The following is an 11,432-nucleotide window of genomic DNA, read 5'->3' as shown; positions in this document are numbered from 1 at the left end:
CAAGAGAATTCTGTAGACACAAGAAAAGCGAAGAAACCAATGGGTCTAAAGGTCAGTGGGCCAAAGGTTGGGCAATTAAACAGACCAGTTAGAGACAAAAGGGCTTTGGTTAAGTCTCAGAAAGCTGTCCCCAAATGTTTTCAGGACTTTACTGCTATTACTTTTATTGTTGCTGCCTCTTTCCCCTAATGTGCTGTCCAGAGCAGAGCCGGGAGAGGTGTGGGAAAGAGAAGGCCGTGGGTCTGGTGTCTCCGGCCCTGGGAGAAGGTGGTCAGAGTGTGGCGAGGCAGTCAGGCTGGGGCAATGGACAGTTGAAAGGCCAGCACCAGGATCTCTCAGATGCTGCATCCTGAGGTGACGAGCCACTGACGAGAGGCAGGAAACTGTGTGTACACCTCCCCTTGGGAGTAGTGACCTGGAGCCCGGTAGGGAAGAGGGGGTCAGTAAGCTATCATGAAGCGGAAGTAGATAGCAAGGTCCTCATCCAGGAGCCAGGCTACCACCTCAGCCTCAATGTCCCTCATAAAAAAACCATGATGCTGGCCAGATTGAAGCAGAAGGCTAGGTTAAATAGGTGGTCACGAAGGGCTGCTGTGTCTGATGTCCCGTCATCCTCTTGTTGGGCCATGTCCACAACCTGCCACATCTCCCCCACGGAGGAGGCCACAAAGTGCTCTTCAAAGTTCTCTTGATCCTGGTCTGCAACCGTGGAGAGGGGGAGGCACTGAAAGGGCCGATCCTAACCTGCCCCCGCCCCGATCCTGGCCTATACCAGAAAGGTGATGAAGTTAGAGAGTCTGAGAAGTTAGGGCCTGGGGCTTTTGGCCCAATTGTGCATCCCCTTATCCTTGGCCAGGGAGGCGGTGCTCCATCTGGAGGTCTCCTCTGGTCTGTATTCAATCACAGCCCCAACTGAGGTGCGCACATACCCCATTTCTACCTCAAACGGCCTCCTCCAAAGCATTACAACACTTGGGGTTGGAGGGACCACCCCAGGGAAGGGATGGAAACTACAACCTCTTCCAAGATAAATGCACCCCTGCCCATACACACGAAAGCCACCTGTGTGGTGCTCTAGCCAGCCCGTGGTGTGTCTCTGAATACGTCCCCCGCTAAGAACCCTGCTCTAAACCCTTTACCTGACTCTCTCACGCTACAATAATAAGGGACTGGATTTCTCTCCCCACAACCCGACCTATCTCAGGTTTCACTCTAGCCTGATAGGAACTGGGGGGCTGACTCCAAAGAGGTCCGATCCCTAGCTCCAGACACTGTTGTCCTACCTGTGGAGGGTGTTTTCTCGTTCTGACTCCTCTCGTTGGGATCCAGGCTGCCTTTCTGAAGCTTCACTCCCTTGACCCGCAGCAGCAGCAAGATGGCGGCCAGGAATGCTGCCCTGCAGAGCTGGGAGCCCGGGGAAGTCATGGGCCTGCCCATCCACCACCTTTGGTCTTCCCTACTCCCCTATGCCCAGTCGGCTCCCCCCACCTCCCTCTCCTGTCCCTGTCCAGCCCTTACCACTTCCCTGCACCGTTTTCTTCCCTTCCCTTCCATAGGACCTCTGATTTCATGAGCTTTGTGACATCACAGCCATGGGCCTGTCCCTCATTCAGGTCACTAGAGAGTTCCCTTGCCAGGCAAGAGAGTGGTGAGTGGCCAGCAGAGGCTTCTAGGATGATCCTACTGCATCATCCTGTGGAGGGCAACAAAATGACTTCAGAGTTTGTGAAGTACTTTCACATCCATTACATCATGACATCGATATAGCAACTGGGACTCAAAGTAGTAGTGTCATCATACCCATCATATAGATGAGGAAACTGAGCTTCACAAAAGAAATGACTCTTCTGCTTAACATCACACAGACAATAAAGGGCAGAGCAGGACTCTCGACCACCTCTTTTTGTTTTAGTGTTTATTTATTTATTTTGAGAGAGAGGGAGGGAGAGAGAATCCCGAGTAGACTCCATGCTGTCAGTGCAGAGTGTAACACAGGGCTCAAACCTCAAGATCATAACCTGAGCCAAAATTAAGAGTCAGGCACTTAACCGACTGAACCACCCAGGTGCCCCTTGACCACCTCTTTTGATTTCAAACATCACAGCTTCCTCTCTTCCATGCAGCCATTCTCTAAGGTAAGTGGCTTGTATAGAATGTGGCCCAGAGCAGATGTGGAAATATCGGATCCTCAAGTCCTGGGCTGTACCTGAAACTCAGGTCCACCAAAACAGAAGAAGGTAGAGAGGCATAGGTGTTGGGGGAGAAAAGAGTACACGGTGTGTGTGCGTGTGCGTACACACACACACACACACACACACACACACACACACACACATGCATGTGTACATAGAGAGAGACAGAGAATGGGGTACCCTGTGCCCAAGCAGAAATCATTCCCTCATTCTTCACCCTCCCCTAGACTTTCCTCTCCCTAAGCCTTTGGCCTCTTGAACTGGTAGACAAACCCCTCTTCTCTCATTTTACAGCCCCTCATACTCTCAGACACAAAGAAAAAGTTGTTAGAGGCTCATTCTCCAAACTCCTTGCTTGATGGAAGCAGAGTCTTTTTTTTTTAAGTTTTATTTGTTTATTTTGAGAGAGAGAGAGAGCATGCATATGAGCAGGGGAGGGGCAGAGAGAGACACAGAAAGAGAATGGGCAGAGAGAGAGAGAGAGAGAGAGAATCCCAAGCAGGCTTTGTGCTGTCAGCACAGAGCCCAGTGCGGGCTCTTGAACTCACGAGCTGTGAGATCATGACCTGAATGGAATCAAGAGTTGGACACTCAACTGACTGAGCCACCTAGGTGCCCTGTAGTTAGAGTCTTTAAAGAAGCAGCAGCATGGCATCGAGGCCAGGATCCCAAATAACAGATTTCCAGAAACTTGCCTCAAAGCCCCAATGCCTGCCAGGCCCGTGAAGCTGGTGAGCACAGACCTGCTGGCAGTAATGGGCAGTGGCTAATTATCTGCTTCCCAGAGCAGAGATGGCTGGGGATGGGGCAGGTGGGATTGGGGAGATAGGACGGAGTCCTGCCCTGGTAAACCAGAAAGCAATGCAGGCCAGAAGCTACAGGGCAGGTGCTGGGGCAGGTGGGAGGAGATTGTGGGCACACTTGAGCTATCACAACCCTCTCACACCACTCGTGGAGCCCATGCATCCCACGCCTGAGTGAACCACCAAGTGCATGTGTAGGAACGTGTACCCTTTCTGGAAGACGGAATTGTAGGCGTGGAGTACAGCTGTACCTCTGCTAGCAGAGTGCTCACCAGGAGGCCCCCCTGGGACAGCTGCAACCTCTTGTATACTTCCCGCCCACCCAGGCCAGGTGACTGGGGAGTGGTACACGAGGTCACTGGACGGTGGAGGAAGAAAGATTCAAGTAAGCAGGTGACCCTGTTCACCCCTACCGTGCACTCGTTGACCTTCATGTCCAGGAAACAATGCTTGGGTGGAAAAAAGTCACTAATGTGGTTACTTTGGGGGAGGAGCTTCTTGGTTCCAGGCAAAAAGAGAAGCCAACCCAGGCTCAGTGCGTGTGGATGGGGAGGGCCGCTGGGGGTGGGACAGGCAGGCGTGAAAAAAACTGGGTTGTACTGACCACCGTTCCTTGCGTTTCCTCACCACCTGCTGCTGGTTCCCTGTGTTGGGAGAGAGAATTCGAGCAGGAATTTAATTTGTTTTAGTATAAAAGCAATTTAAGAAGTCTGGAAAACAAAAAGGGTCAGTGATTCCACTATTCAGTGCTAATCACTATTAATGTTTTAAAGTGTATTCAAATCCTTTCCTTACATGGCTGTGGGTATGTGGGGTGGGAGTGTATTTCCTAAAAAGATAAAATCCAGGCATGATGCATTTCCCTCTCCCTACATCACATCCAAATAAGAGTTGTGACTGCTTTGACACCAAGAGGCTCTGGGACCTGAAAGTGTAGTGAGGGGCTCCTGGTCCCCTAGGGGACATCAGGGACTCTCCTGAGACTGAGGGAAGCTGCTACCTGGGGGGAGAGGGGTCCTAGGTGTTCTTGTCCACAGAAGGCTGAGGGAGCATGAGAAGGGACGAGGGAGAAATAAGGTGGTGGAGGGGGGTATGACAAAGGAGAAGGAGTGAGGGGAGAAAGCCAGCGGAGAGCAGGCAACTCCTTAAAGATCAGGGGTACGGCTGACCCTGGAACAACACGAGGTTAGGGGCACTAACCCCCCAAGCAGTCAAAAGTCCAAGTATATACTTTTGACTCCCCCAAACCTAACTACTAATGGTCTACTGTTGACTACAAGCCTTACCGATAGCAAACTATCGACTGGCACATATTTTGTATGCTATATGTATTATATTATTGTATTTTTATAACAGAGTACGCTAGAGGAAATACATTGTTAAGAAAAATCATATGGAAGAGAAAATACGTTTACAGTATTGTACTGTATTTATCAAAAACTATCCTCATAGAGGTGCACTTGTGAATGGGGCACCTGGGTGGCTCAGTCGGTTGGGTGTCCAACTTCAGCTCAGGTCACTATCTCACGGTTCATGAGTTCGAGCATCGGGCTCTGTGCTGACGGCTTAGAGCCTAGAGGCTGCTTCAAATTCTGTTCTCTCTCTCTTCCCGCTCCTCCCCCGCTCATGCTCTGTCTCTCTCTCCTTCAAAGATAAATAAAGACATTAAAAAAAAAATTTAGAATTGGACCTGTGCAGCCAGCCTGGGCCAGTGAGAGGGTGAAGACCCAGAGCGGGGCACCTGTTCCCGAGCCCCCCTCTCTCCCCAACCCCAGCCCCAAGGACGGGGCCCTTGGTGGCGAGCCCCCCTGTACCTGCTCTGTGCGGCTCTGACTGGGCCGGCCCCTCCCCGCCCCCACCGCCTCCAGGATTAGCTTTATGGGTTGAGTATTTCTTAGGCGGGCCTCCTTCCTCTGCCAGTCCCTGCTTATCAGAGCATCTACAACCCCCACCTCAACCTTATCACTCAGTCCATCTCCTTAGACTGGAAGTCCCAAGGCTGCAGAGGCCATTACCATCCCACACAGCCCCAACCCCCAGCAAAGCAGAAAGTTGCCCTACAAGGTGACCCCCCTCCCCTTTCCCAGCTGGCATCTCCCTACCACCTGGGTGAGAGCATGGTTCCTCCTGGTCTCTGGCATCCCCTCTCCCTTTCCTTATTTGTTTTCCTTTCAATTCCCCTTCTATAAAGGTCACTTTGTCCATCCTTCAATCTTGTAGTAAAAGAAGAGGGGAGTCCCCTGCTCCTGAAGACCCCCCAAGGTCCTGTGTCCCCCCAAGTCTCTCATATCTGTACAGGCCGAAGATTCAGAAGAAAAAGCAAGTTATGGCGGATGATTTGGAGCTAAGTTTCCAACTTTAAAGCCAGTCTAGTTTTGTTACTACCCGTGGGCCATCACCCTCCCTCTCTGTGCTCTGCCCTTCTCTTTAGAAAATTAGGAGAGCCCTCAGTCTATTCCCAGGTACCGCATCTGTCTCCCGGGTGACTCGAATTCAGTAACAAGCATTTCCAATCAGAAGAGAAATAGAAACCACCCTATTAGAAAATAACACAAAAGGTGATGTGTCCTCAGTCCTGCCTCATCATTCCTGAAGAGAGTCCCCAGATTTCTCTGTCCACCACCTCGGCTCAGCTCCTGCTGTTCCAGCTCTGGGGTCTCCCCTGACTGGGGCTCCACAAAGCTGGGAAGGAAGAGAAGTTTCACTGAGGACGTGGCCTGGAAGCCTCCGGGAGGCTGGCTGCAAGGTTGAGAACAGAGACAACCACAAAGACCGCAATGCAGACAAGCAGCGCTCAGGGCTTGGAGCCCATCTGCGGAAGGAGAACCAATAGTCACTGAACTCTTACGCTCAGGCTTTACAGACACATGAGACAGAACAATTATTGGCCCCGTTCTACAGATTGGAAGACTGAGGCCTGGGAAGCTCACTTAAGTGATCTGTAAGGGGACAAGAGCCAGCGTTCAAGCCAGAACCTGCCTGATTGTCAAGCTGGAGGGCTTTCACTTTTCTGCTTTCCTGTATCCCAGTAAGTGCTCACCTTGCATGTGGGGCCCGCATTCTGGGCTTCATCCTTGCTCCCCCTCTACATCCCACAGTCTCCTAGCCTTCCCCTGTCTCCCCTGCAGCCCCAGCCCACTGCTGGGAAGGAAGTTCCCTCCTCCACCTCCCCTCCCAGCTCTAGAGCAGGTTCTGTGCCCGGGGGCTCTCTAGAGAGAGCTCCTCCCCTCCAGGTAAAGCCACATTCTCCTGGCAGGGCCCCCAGTCGCCTCACTGCATACACACACACTCCACCCACAAACTGCACGCTGTATACACAAGTCACACTGGAGATATACTCACTCTCAGTCCCAACCCCAAACAGACCCCGCCTCCTCCTCTGTGGACTCCTAGACCGGCTCCTTTTACCACATTCCCTAACCTGCCAGTGCCTGAAAGAAGACGATATGGGGGCTCCTCCACCTAAGGCAGAGGGGCCCAGGGTCCAACTCCAGAAACTTCTGGCCTCCTGGCTGCTCAGAGAGCAGGACTGGGATCAGCATCTGGACGAGGCCCACATGCTGCAACAGAAGAGGTAGGCTGCCCCAGTCGTGCCACGTCCCACCTCCCCCTGATCCCCCAACCCTCTGATCCACTCCGCTGCTGTATCTCTGCTTGCAGTGGCCCAGCATCCAGTGTCAGGTGGTTGGGTGCACCCAACCCACTCCTTCCAAACCCCAGCTGTCTCTGTCAGTGGGCAGGAGGAGACTCGGTGTAGATTCGAAGCCAGGGACAAAGTGACACTACAGCTCCAACCTGCCTGGCTGGTGGAGGAGGGGGCTGGGGGACAGAAAGGGACGGGAACAGAAGAAGGATAGAAGAAAGCAGATTGGGGGAGGGGGAGGACAGGCAGGTGAAGGCTGGTGGGAAGGCACGAGATCCTGCAGGTTTTGGAAGACTTGTTGCCTGGAGAAAGAGCGAAGCATTCCCATTAGCGTGAAGGAAAATTGCTTGTGTGAAAAAGAGGAGGAGAGCTGTGTTCTGTAGAACTTCTGGAGCTGACCAGCTGATGAGGGAAACTCAGCTTATCTACCTTTTATTGAGTGTCTACTTTGTGCAGCAGAATGCTGGGTCAGGAGGATCATCGGTAGATTGAATGAGGCCTGTGTCTGCCCGGGGGATGCCTGCAGGTCAGGTGGGGCTGATGTGTTTCACGGAAAAGCAGCGGCCAGGGCGGGGACCTATATCCTCCCAGAGGTGGGCCTCTGCCTCAGAGCATCTGGGGAACCTGTCACCTATCTGAGAGCTGCCTGGGGATGGGGTGAGCAGACAGTAGCAGGCCTGCGGTCCAGCCAGGGCTGGCCTCGTGGGCAGGTGGCCTCTACAGTGGCACAGGATCCCGTGTTGCAGAAAACCCCTGCACTTGGTTTAATGCGCTGCTGTGGTCAACTTGAAATTCTTAATTTTCGAACAGGGAGTCCTACATTTTTCTTTCGCGCTGGGCTTCACAAACGGTACAGCTGGCTGTGGCTGCAGTTGGAGCCCTCATTTGGGAAAGGCTCTCTGCTTGCTCACCAACCCCCACCCCAGGCCCTGTGAGGGAACCTTTGGCCTCCCCACCTCCCTCGAAACTTCAGGGTGAGGCCAGAGCAGTCTTGGAGAGAGAGCTGGGTTCTGGACCTGCCCTCCGCAGAGGGCGGTGCGCTAGAGGCCTGGTTGCTAAGGCTGTGTGCGGTGCGTCCAGCACAGGGGGTGAAACCAGGTTAGCCCTGGTTACCCTGAGCTGGGACTATTCACCCTGAGGGTCTAGGTGAGGTGGGGAGGGCGCTGGCCCTTACTCTGCTGGTCCCTCCTGAGAGTACTTTTCTAATGGGCAGACCTGAGCTCCACCTCAAGATAAAAAGCTTCTTCTTTAAATAAAAATGTTCTTCCCCCTGGCTCACAGGGCGATTGGAAGAGAGGATGGGGGACCTGGGGACAGCAGGGGAAGCACTGGTCGGTCTGTTTGCCTCTCATTTCTCCCCTCGTGACCCTCCCCTGCCTTGTATTCACCCTGGGATCTGATTTGTGCCTGCAGCTTTAGCTTTTGTTTGGTTCATCCAGGCAGGGAAGAAACAAAGATGAACTGACAAGAGGTGCCTTAGGACGGATACCACAGGGCTTCTGCTCCTAGCTGCTAGGTTCCCAGAGGAGCCCAAGGCTATGATCCTCCTCAGTTATGAATGGGGTAAAACACGGAAGGAATCCGTCCTCCGCACCCCCCCCCCCCCCCACACACACAGCGTGGATCTGACTCTGAGCAGCTCTGAGGGGTATTTGGAATTTTGGCAGCTTGTAAATCACCTAAGTTCCAACAGCTGGCCCCTCTCTGCCTCTCTGCCCCTCTGGTCTCTCTAACTCCCTTAGCCTAAGGAGAGCTAGCTCAGCAGGCCTGGGAGCAGGGGTGAAAACATTTACTCAGCTTAGGTGGATTCAGCTAGGCCCGATGGCCTCCTGTCAGGGTCATCAGGGCCACCAGCTCTGCAGCATGGGCCCCTTCTGCCCCCACAAGTCTTCTGCCCACCGGAGCCTTGAGGCCTCCCCCCCACCAACCACCCCCACCAGACTCGGGCAGAGCTGGCAATGACACAACCACGGGGGAAACTCTCACCCCAGTCTGACCCTCAGCTAGAGTCCAGTTAACGACTCTTTGCAATGTGTCACTGCACACTTTGTGTGACCCGTATCTGTTCCACGTAGAGAAGGTCTCTGATCCTCTCTCTGCCTTTGGCCTCTCAGTGATTCTGTCTCTACTGGACTCACGTTCATCTTCTCCCAGGATCCGAGAGTCTCCACTGCTTCAGGCAGCCAAGGAAAATGACCTGTGTGCCCTCAAGAAACTTCTGCTGGACCGAAGCTGTGATTTCCGACAGAGAGGTGGGTTGGGTGTGATGGAGCCAGGCCACCTGCCCTGCCTCGCCCCCGGACGCTGAGGATTTCTGCGAGGAAGCGGGGAGAGAGCCTTGAGCCAGAGCCCCTTCCTCAAGATGCTCTTGGAGGCGTTTGACACTCCTATCTTACTCCCCTCCAGGAGCCTTGGGGGAGACCGCGCTGCATATAGCGGCCCTCTATGACAATCTCGAGGCCGCCGTGGTGCTGATAGAGGCTGCCCCGGAGCTGGTCAAGGAGCCCACCTTGTGTGAGCCATTTGTAGGTGAGGAGCCCACACAGTAGTTCAAGGTGGAGACAGGTGTGGGAGAGTCTGATGTCACCTCTTAAAATGGGTCTCCGAAGGGTGGCCTGGGAAGAGGTGCTAGAGGGTTCAGGAAGGTTGCCCTTGAGTTGGAAGGCATGCAGACATCCCAGTCTTGGCCTTTAGCATCCGTGACTTTCTTTCTTTCTTTCTTTTTTTTTTTTTTTTTTTGAGATTCATCTCTTCATAGAGGGCTCCAAATGCAGCTGCCCTTTATTTATTTATTTATTTATTTATTTATAATTTAAATCCAAGTTAGTTAACATATAGTGTAATAATGACTTCAGGAATAGAATTTAGTGATTCATCACTTACACGTAACACGCAATGCTCATTCCGACAAATGCCCTCCTTCATGCCCATCACCCATTTAGCCCATCCCCCCACCCAACTCCCCACCAGCAACCCTCAGTGTGTTCTCTGTATTTAAGAGTCTCTTATGGTTTGTCTCCATCTCTGTTTTTATGTTATTTTTGCCTCCCATCCCTTATGTTTTGTATTTTAAATTCCGCATATGAGTGAAGTCACATATTTGTTTTTCTCTTATTTCTCTTAGCATAATACCCTCTAGTTCCAACCACATTGTTACAAATGGCAAGATTTCTTTCTTTTTGATCACTGAATAATATTCCATTGTATATATATATACCACATCTTCTTTTTTTTTTTAATTTTGTTTTAACGTTTATTTTATTTTTGAGACAGAGAGACAGAGCATGAACGGGGAAGGGTCAGAAAGAGGGAGACACAGAATCTGAAACAGGCTCCAGGCTCCGAGCTGTCAGCACAGAGCCCGACGCGGGGCTCGAACTCATGAACTGCAAGATCATGACCCGGGCCGAAGTCGGCCGCTTAACCGACTGAGCCACCCAGGTGCCCCGGTACCACATCTTCTTTATCCATTCATCAGTCGATGGACATTTGGGTCCTTTCCATACTTTGGTTATTGTTGATAGTGCTGCTATAAACGTTGGGGTACATGTGCCTCTTTGAATCAGTGCTCCTGCATCCTTTGGATAAATACCTAGTAGTGCAATTGCTGGGTCATAAGGTAGTTCTATTTTTAATTTTTTGAAGAACCTTCACACTGTTTTCCAGAGTGGCTGCACCAGTCTGCAATCCCACCAGCAGTGCAAAATGATTCCTATTTGGGGCACGTGGGTGGTTCAGTTGATTAAGTGTCCAACTTCAGCTCAGGTCATGATCTCGCGGCTGGTGAGTCCGAGTCCCACATCGGGGTCTCTGCTTACAGCTCAGAGCCAAGAACCTGCTTCAGATTCTGTGTCTCCCTCTGTCTCTGCCCCTCCACTTCTAGTGCTCTGTCTCTCAGAAATGAATAAACATTAAAAAAAAAGGTTTCTCTTTCTCCCCATCCTCGCCAACATCTGTTGTTGCCTGAGTTGTTAATGTTAGCCATTCTGACTGGTGTGAGGTGGTATCTCATTGTGGTTTTGATTTGTATTTCCCTGATGATGAGTGATGTTGAGTATTTTTTCATGTGTCTGTTAGCCATCTGGATGTCTTCTTTGAAAAAGTGTCTATTCATGTCTTTTGCCCCTTTCTTCACTGGATTATTTGTTTTTTGGGTGTTGAGTTTGAGAAGTTCTTTATAGATTTTGGATACTAACCCTTTATCTGAGATGTCATTTGCAAATATCTTCTCCCATTCTGTTGGTTACCTTTTAGTTTTGCTGATTGTTTCCTTCACTGTGCAGAAGGTTTTTATCTTGGTGAGGTCCCAATAGTTCATGTTTGCTTTTGTTTCCCAAGACATGTCGAGTAAGAAGTTGCTGCAGCTGAGGTCAAAGAGGTTGTCGCCTGTTTTCTCCACTAGGATTTTGATGGCTTCCTGTCTTATGTTTAGGTCTTTCATCTGTTTTGAGTTTATTTTTGTGTATGGTGTAAGAAAGTGGTCAAGGTTCATTCTTCTGCGTGTTGCTGTCCAGTTTTCCCAACACCATTTGCTGAAGACACTGTCTTTTTACCATTGGATATTCTTTCCTGCTTTGTCAAAGATTAGTTGGCCATACATTTGTGGGTTCATTTCCGGGTTCTCTATTCTGTTCCATTGATCTATGTGTCTGTTCGTGTACCAGGACCATACTGTCTTGATGATTATAACTTTGTAATACAGCTTGAAGTCTGGGATTGCAAGCATATGTGACTTTATTTAGCCATTCACTGTTTCCTTTCCTTTCAACTCCTCTCATGTTCCCTGTAGGACAA

General features: G+C 51.1%; 2 protein-coding genes across 3 annotated transcripts in view; one reads left to right on the top strand and one right to left on the bottom strand.

The window, feature by feature from the left end:
• Positions 1-104: 104 nt before the first annotated feature.
• LLCFC1 (LLLL and CFNLAS motif containing 1) lies at positions 105-1,604 on the bottom strand. The gene is made up of 3 exons (XM_019453041.2): positions 1,519-1,604; positions 1,284-1,404; positions 105-699 (listed from the first exon to the last, which is right to left on the bottom strand). Exons 1-3 carry the CDS (start codon positions 1,552-1,554, stop codon positions 521-523), a joined length of 336 nt encoding a protein of 111 aa, XP_019308586.1. The 5' UTR covers positions 1,555-1,604; the 3' UTR covers positions 105-520.
• A 1,235-nt stretch (positions 1,605-2,839) lies between these two features.
• TRPV5 (transient receptor potential cation channel subfamily V member 5) overlaps positions 2,840-11,432 on the top strand; it is a 35,106-nt gene continuing 26,513 nt past the window's right edge. The window contains exons 1-4 of one of the 2 annotated variants that reach the window (XM_053898400.1): positions 2,840-6,023; positions 6,360-6,569; positions 8,793-8,890; positions 9,045-9,167. In XM_053898400.1, coding sequence (XP_053754375.1) covers positions 6,442-6,569; positions 8,793-8,890; positions 9,045-9,167 — 349 coding nt within the window. In that variant the 5' untranslated portion in view covers positions 2,840-6,023; positions 6,360-6,441. Of the gene's footprint in view, positions 6,570-8,792; positions 8,891-9,044; positions 9,168-11,432 lie in introns of both variants that reach the window. The other variant, XM_053898399.1, reaches the window with a different exon arrangement.

This window comes from Panthera pardus, unplaced genomic scaffold, assembly GCF_024362965.1.
Source record: "Panthera pardus isolate Hobbes unplaced genomic scaffold, ASM2436296v1 HiC_scaffold_8, whole genome shotgun sequence".
NCBI lineage: Eukaryota > Metazoa > Chordata > Mammalia > Carnivora > Felidae > Panthera > Panthera pardus.
This window is presented reverse-complemented; position numbering and strand designations above follow the sequence as displayed.